General features: G+C 40.5%; 1 protein-coding gene across 4 annotated transcripts; it reads right to left on the bottom strand.

Annotated features, from left to right (window-relative positions):
* Positions 1–1110: 1110 nt before the first annotated feature.
* Positions 1111–7107, bottom strand: KCNG1 (potassium voltage-gated channel modifier subfamily G member 1). Of its 4 annotated transcripts, none has more exons than XM_026055513.1 (4): positions 6633–7107; positions 5159–5275; positions 3078–3882; positions 1111–2586 (listed from the first exon to the last, which is right to left on the bottom strand). In XM_026055513.1, the coding sequence occupies exons 3-4, from the start codon at positions 3834–3836 to the stop codon at positions 1816–1818; spliced, it is 1530 nt and encodes a 509-aa protein (XP_025911298.1). In that variant the 5' UTR covers positions 3837–3882; positions 5159–5275; positions 6633–7107; the 3' UTR covers positions 1111–1815. The 4 variants fall into 4 exon arrangements, with proteins under 4 accessions (XP_025911298.1, XP_025911317.1, XP_025911287.1 ...); XM_026055532.1 differs by lacking the exon at positions 6633–7107 and adding an exon at positions 5579–5656 and having other exon boundaries at positions 3078–3879; XM_026055502.1 differs by lacking the exon at positions 6633–7107 and adding an exon at positions 5579–5656.
* Between the last annotated feature and the right edge of the window lie 529 nt (positions 7108–7636).

Here is a 7636-nt window from a genome sequence, read left to right on the forward strand (position 1 = left end):
CCATAGGCCTTTTTACTTATGACAGGGTGAAGACTCTTAGAGTCCTAATTATTTGTATTTGTGAAATGCATTTTTTAAAGTTTTGGAGTTATTCTTTAAGAATAAGCATACCAAAATACCTTCAAATGTTATTTCAAAGACATTTGAAAAGAAAATCAGTATAATGTGGGCTTGGCCATACAGCATAGGATGATGAACTAATCCCATCTCTTTTAAAAATATAAATCACCGAACCATCACACATTCTGGCATTTCCAGCAACCTGCTCAAGAAATGCCAGTGAACAATAGTAATTCTGCAAATTAGGGCATTGGTAAATGTGATGGAAACTCCAGCGTTTCCCCAGCTCTTAAGAGTTAATGATGAGTAAAATCTACTTAAAAAAAAAAAAAAAAAGTGCAACTCTTAAGTTTAGCTTTTCTTTACCTCTGAGAACACATACAGCCAAACAAATGGATTTGATTTTCCTGTTAAGTTTCTGGATTTTGTCTCCAGAGCAGTTATGCAACCCAATCTCATTCCCTCTAAACTAAATGGGAGGTTTGTCATTAATCTCCATAGAAACAGGTGCCAAACCTGAGCGTCTCACTCACCCGTGTACTCCCACGGACTTCAGCGGGGGCACCTGGACCAAGACACATGTGTGGATGAAGAATAGAGACTTGTGTTTTGGGCACTTAATTGCCTTTATGTATCGTATTCTAAATTTTCTGAGTTGCTATGATGTCTGTAGTAATGGTAAAGGTACAGTTAATTAAGTCCCTCATGATTGAGGACAGTAAAGTGTAAAGCTGTCAATCCCCCCCACCCCATGACTCAAATGATATTTTCTTTTTTCATCATTGGCAGCTTCCCACGACCACATATTTTTTGCTCCTTTAAGGAACCAAATGCTGAATGTGAATGAGTAGCCGCAGCGCCGATTTGCCAAGTAATGGCAGGGTGTCCCCTGGAAACAGTCCTCTTTTAATTCTGTTTCTATCTGAGGTAAAGCAAAAAAACATGGCAACAGATGGTAGGGAACGACTAGCATCTTATCATGCATATTTCATTTGATTTGCAGCTAGTCACCCCTCGATAACAATATTAAATGATACAAAACTCAGAGACTTTGTTCCTGGGAATACTGTATTCAGTGACATAGGATCAACACCGTAACTTCATCTAAATTTTGAAGCTGGTGAACTATGACTATTTACATCTTTAGCAAGGTTGCCTTGTGATACAAACAGCTCAATTCTTTTTCTCATGTTTAGGGCTGACTTACAAAGAAAGATACATTTGCCTTTGTGAATGACATAAATCTTGCTTAATGCTTTTTAAGAGCACAATGGGACAAATATACGGGGTTATTTCCATTATGCTCGATGGCATTATACTTGGAGAGAATTTAGCCACTGATTTTGTTCTATTTACATTACTTATTTATAAGGACAAAAAAAGAAGGGACAGCCTGTTTAATGATTATATACATTCTGATTTGGTTGAAAAATGTGTATTACAAATGACAACGCAGCCTGTCAGGTACATAATTATATGTTGTTCTTATTTTTGCCAGAGAACTTTTAAGTCTCAAAATCCCACTCTGTGATCGCTTAGAAAAAGCTGTCCTAACTATACATCTTGCTTGAGGGGGTTGGGGGAGTGAAGAAAGAAAGAAACAGCATAATAATAGACTTCTTAAAACTTAATAGCCCCTTTTCTTCATTTTAATATGAGGGTTACCTTTGTAAAACTCTTCCAAAGCAAATTAAAAAGATGGAATCTGATACAACAAAACATTACTTGACATCAGGAGAAATAGTAACTTAAATTTCATTCATTGTCCCTAGTCTCAGAAGAGATACTGGGGAATAACATATCACTCCCTTGTGATGCATTGCTTATCTGCGACTTTGTTTTTAATAAGAATTGTGCTCTCCTGTACATTGTTCTTTCCTGTTCTTGCTTTAGCTCAACGTAGGAGCGTGAAAACGTGTGAAAAATGGAAGTGACTGGGAATGCCATGAGGAGGATGCCGCTCAGTATGCTGCTTAGTGCCACCACCTGGCCAGGAATGCTCCTGGGAACCATGTCGCCGTAGCCTACTGTGGTCATGGTGATGACGGCCCACCAGTAGCACGCGGGGATGCTGGTAAACTCCTGCGAGTCCGCCATCTCGTTCTCAATGACGTACAGGAGCGGTGCAAACAGTGCAATGGCCACGCAGAGGAAGAGCAGCAGGAGGCCGAACTCGCGGGTGCACCTGCGAGCCGTCAGCCCCAGCGTCTGCAGGCCCAGGGAGTGCCGGGCCAGCCGCATGACGTAAAGAATCCTCAAGGCACGGAGTATCCGGAGGACCAGACCTACTTTGTCCAGGTAGATGCTCCCAGAGCTTGGCTTTTTATAGCCCACTGAAGTGGTATCTACTAGCAAAGTGATGTAATACGGCAGAATGGCTATTATGTCTATCAGGGTTAAGGGTCTCCTCAAAAAGGCAAACTTGCTCTTTGCCTGGATGAACCTCAGCAGGAACTCCAGTGAAAACCACGCCACGCAGACAGACTCCACGATGAAAATATTGTAGCACATCTGGGAACACTCACCCTACAGGAAAGAGAAGGAGTTTGTAATCAGTGCTTGGAGAATAACTATTTTAGTTGGTATAGTGACAGGAAGAGAGGGTTTTTTTTTAAATAAAAATATTAAAGACATTGAAACTGCAGTAGTGGGGAAACACACCGACAAACTGCAACTACAAGCTAAATGCAAAACTTAGAAAAATAACTATACTTATTCCCCAGAAGACATTGCTCAGTTATTTCAGGCTTTCTAAATAGCAAATACAAAGCTTAAAAAGATAATATACAGTTRTACAGAAGAATGCACACTAACAACATTTTCTTTGGACAGAAAACTCGATATGGTTGATTCTYTTACAAGTAATTGAATACAGTCATGTAAGACTTCCAATATGCTTCGTGTTGTTACCACTGAAGGCAGCTGCAAAATCCTCATTCAAATCAATAGAATCAGACCTATATTTGTTCTGCTTTTCCCAGCACAGTACTATTTTCCATCCCAAAAATCTAACTTACCCTTTCCTCCTCCTCCCTTAGGTCAGGCATGGTGCTGATGGACAAGTTCACTGCTGTAATAGTTACAAATAAAACAGACAAACAAGCAAACACCTTCCCAGGGAGACCAGACTGGGGCCTTTCCACCATGTCTTGCAACTTTTTCATGCACAGGCCAAATTTTGTCTCCTCCACTGTTTCACCTGAAATTTCATTTTCTAGGAGATCATCCTCTCTTTCATTTATTTCTGTAAATTCCTCCATTTTTTGCAGGTATCTCCTTTTACAACACCAGTCCAAGTTGTCTTCCTCAATTCCCCAGTAGAGCAGCTCTTCCTGGAAGGACAGTGCACACATCTCCCGCAAGAGCCGAAGTTTTCCAACCCGCAAAAAGGTCAGAATTGTCCTGAATGCTCCTGGGTTGCGGTCAAAAAAGAATTCATTACATGTCACATCATAATCATCACAGATGTTCAGAATGTCATCAAAATTGTTACAGAATTTCAGTTGGCCCAAACGTGTCAACGGGAATTCATCAAGTGTGGTCCATGGGAGCAAATACTTAATGCCCCCCACGTTTATAATAATATGATGCTTCCGATCATCCGAGTGAATGCCTTTCAGGAGATCCTCTTCAGGGTGAATTAGTCTGGCTCTTTGGTAAAAGACTCCCTTAAGGGTTTCTGTTTCTGGAAAGAACGTGTGGTTGAAGGAAGTATCTGAAGCACAGCTCAGGGCACTATAGTCATAATCAGAATTTTCTCCTGGTAGAAGAGTCATCTTGGAAGCTAACTTCACATCACTTTGCCACTTCTGCAAGTGTCTTCTGGAACAAAGAACAGATATTTGGGTTTACTGAGTATTTGGCCTTTTTCAGCTTTGGAAGAAATGTAGTGACTGAAGCTTGAAAATATTTTGGGTTGGTGACATAACTGGAAGGAAAACAGTAGTGGCTGAATATGGTCAGAAAAGGTTTCTAGTGAGGCTGGTTTGGGTAGAACTGACTGGCAAGGGCTACTCCCTCATCCAGGAGCTCTACTTGGCATGTTTGTCACGTTGGGAGGCTTCTCCTATCTCAAATGCAGAGGTCTCGGTTTCCAGTGGGTATAGAGAGACTGATCAGAGAAAATATTGACATGCATGTGGCAGGATTCTCCTGGTTCAGAAGCAAAGTGTAAAAATTAAGCTAGTATCACATAGGAATACAGAACTCATGTGTTTTGTGGAAAAGGAAATGAAATCTTTCTATTTAACTACTATACATAAAAAATTTAGGTATTTTAGTACCCATTAACTATACAGAAATAATCAGAAATCAGTTATGTTATAATTCACTAAATATATGTTTTTAAAAACAGTTACTACAAGACTAATTTATAAAAAGCCAAATGGAAACAATTTTGGAAAAAAAACCCACTTGCATTGATGATCACATAAAGTGTTTGTATATACATTTAATGTATATACATTTAATGGCATGGCATCTCCTTTTTGCAGACTCATTTACAAAAGATTGTTAAGAAATACCTGATTTCTACACAAACATTGCAATATTATTTCAATTATAATTGACACCCTATACGCAGTAACAGGTCTCTGTGCTACTGATGTATTGAATAGTAGCTGAGAGCAAAGATGACTATCTTTATCTGTCATTAGAGAAAACTAAACAAATTTTTAAGACATGACTTTGCAAATCAGGTTCAAATTCTGCTCACACAACGCTAGTGGAAGGTCTGTGGAATAAAGTCATCATAGATTTCACATGGGTACAAAAGCCAGGTACTGGAAATGTTGAACTTTTTCTCTCCCTAACTGAATGAATTTAAAAGTCGGTCTGGAAGTCAGCTCCTGCATGGGGGAGTTACACAGTACTGGTTCCAGATCTTTCATCTGTGTGGTCAGCTGTGGCTTACAGCATGGAACTACTGAGCTTCATTTATTGATAAGAGTATTTATCAAAAAGATTGCACAATAAATAAATATGAAAGCATTCTGACTTTCTAGCTTCAAGTTCACAGAAAAGTGAATAAACATAAATGTTATACTTCACTGACTACAACAGCAGTATATAGTTTTGTTCTCTTCCTGGCTGTACTTACCTCCTCTTTGATATGCACCCTGGGGGATATATGTCCCCACTAGGGTAACTTCCTTAAATGCAGAACTGTCGTTTTCAGAAGCTGGGGTTTATAAACCACATCAATTGTGTTACATACCTATTACAGACAAAAAAAAATAATCCATGAATATGCAACAGTAAAATACTTAAAACACGGCTGCACTTCAGTTTAAGTGCAGCAAGCCGTCTTTGCTGCAAGGGGACTTAAAATGCTGCCTTCAAGAAAATATTATCTCAGTCCTGCTCTAAAACTTCCAAGAGGGAATACTCTAAAAAGGGCAGTTCCTTTCCTGYGCTTACAAGCAGGTGGCCCTCGGTGAGCTTTGTGTGGAGTGATATCTCATGGTTATTATCTCCTGTAATACTCTTTAGTACAAAAGGAAATCATTTGTTTACTTACCTCTAGAGCATGTGGTGGGATAAAGAAAGCTTACTGGAATATGCAAGCATGGACAAGGCTTAATTCAGATGGTCCAAGTGCTAAGGAACTATTTTCTGGCCTGAGGTAAGCAAAGAGGTAAGCTGTGTTGTCTTGCTTCTGTCCCAAAGTGGGACCTCTGTTGCTGTTGCTAGTCATTTTTAGAGCAGCTATTTGGAAAGTAATCTGTTCCCCATGCCAAAATCATAAGCATGTTTAACTTTCAGCGTCTTATCGCTATGTACTTGCTCGCAGAGCCGAGTTGCTCTTTCCCTGCTTTGGAGTTAAGAGTCTGGAAACCCTTGCAGCAGGGGACGGGCAATTCCAAAGCCATGCGGGCCTGCGCTCAGACCTCCAGTCGGTTTCAGTATGTCTTGCCTCAGTAAAGGCAATAAACTGAGCAAAGGCCCGCTGATCTGAAAGTCTTGTTTTCTGAAAGAACATTAACACAAAACATAATCGTATTAAAAAGCCACATTCTCGGAAATGCTAGCCAATGCTGGGATTATCAGTGGAGCTTCATGACAAATGATGGCACTCTGCCATTGCCTACTGGTAAAGCTGCAGAACTCAGATAAGTGAACATATCTGAGGAAAACGATAGCCGGTTAAGACAGTGATAGCTAGAGCATGTTGAACAGAAGAAGTAAAGAACAGTTGAACTGGCAATTACCCGGGCAGACAGTCCCATCACATGAAGCATTCCTAATGAGCTCGCAGCCAGGCTTCTACTGAAGCGTTCCCAAGATGCTATCCATGTTATCTGTAGAAATAATGCCACTGGGGGTTTAAGCTATAGGTTAGATGTGGGAAAATGGGGCCTCCTGATGTAGGTTTATGTAGGGCACTTTCCCTTAGAGTAACTTGTTTTATTTAGAAAAAAGCTTTTTCCCCTCTCTGCCTTAACGATGTCTAAGGTAGGGCTGGCCCAAGGAGAATAAAGATTATGATTAATGGAAGACTGTGGATAAATGGGACCTAAGCTAACCATCTTCCCTTCTGCTATGCCAGATGATGTCGGTTAACAACAACTTACGCCCTGAATCTCAGCCAGGAAAAATGAAGAGGCAGCTCCTCTCTGTAGCTGGTTTGATCTCCTACCATGTCCACTGTTGACACAATGGGAAGAAACGGGGAGAGGGAAATGTCAATGTTCTGCGYGTGTCAGATGCACACTGTAACCCTGAGGCATCAACTGTGAAATAACAGAGCAAAAAAAGGGAATTTCTTTCTTTGCTTCCAGCCTCTCGACCCGTGCAAGACAATAAACTGGACAAATTAATCCCCTGTGTAACACACTGAATAACTGCAGTTATAAAAGGTGGGTCCTTCTTTTTCCATAATCAGAACTGGCAAGCCAACAGACTCCACACAGAAACTACAATATTTGATGCTATATACACGTTATTTACTTATTCTTCACCTCTGATACACATAGCATCATATCTCAGGAGGAAGAAGAGGAGAAAATAAAGGACGATAAAAAAGATGGCCTGACTTGAAGGAAAGGAGGAAGGAGAAAAATAAAGCAGTGTACTTCTCTGTATGTTCCTTGTTTCCCTTTGGAAGGCACTTCTGCAGAATGATGATCAGCAGTGCTTTAAGACAGGAGATGCCTGATTAATGGAAGGGTTTTTTGCTAGTGAGCTTGAACAACAAGCAAATTGCTTTATTCATACAGTGCAGACTGATGACAGCGTGGATAGTTATAAGAGATGCCTTAAGGATTAAAGACAATGCTCTGGAATATAAAGTCRGACAAACATGTTAGCCTATAGCAACAATTTTGCCAACAATTTTCCCAACAATTAAACAAGATGAACTTTAAGGATGTGCTGCAACATTAAAATCCTCAGATAAAACTGCTCTGGGTAAGGGCCAAAGGTAAAATCCTAGCGAGTCTGTTCCTTGTCTGAGGAACCCTTCTGCCCTTTGCTGGGGAGTTGGTGAAGCCCTGTTCTTCTGCCCAGCACTCCTGCTCCTAATGTGTGCTAATTTGGGGCAAATCACTTCTCTCTGAGCTTCCTAGCTTCCTTTCCT

The sequence above is a fragment of the Apteryx rowi genome, unplaced genomic scaffold (assembly GCF_003343035.1).
Source record: "Apteryx rowi isolate R43461 unplaced genomic scaffold, aptRow1 scaffold_0, whole genome shotgun sequence".
Lineage (NCBI taxonomy): Eukaryota > Metazoa > Chordata > Aves > Apterygiformes > Apterygidae > Apteryx > Apteryx rowi.

Coding starts and splice junctions, on each gene's coding strand:
- KCNG1 (XM_026055513.1), bottom strand. CDS start 3,836: ATGACTCTTCTACCAGGAGAAAATTCTGATTATGACTATAGTGCCCTG. Junction 2,587..3,077: donor TAAGGGAGGAGGAGGAAAGG/GTAAGTTAGATT, acceptor TCTTTCCTGTAG/GGTGAGTGTTCCCAGATGTG.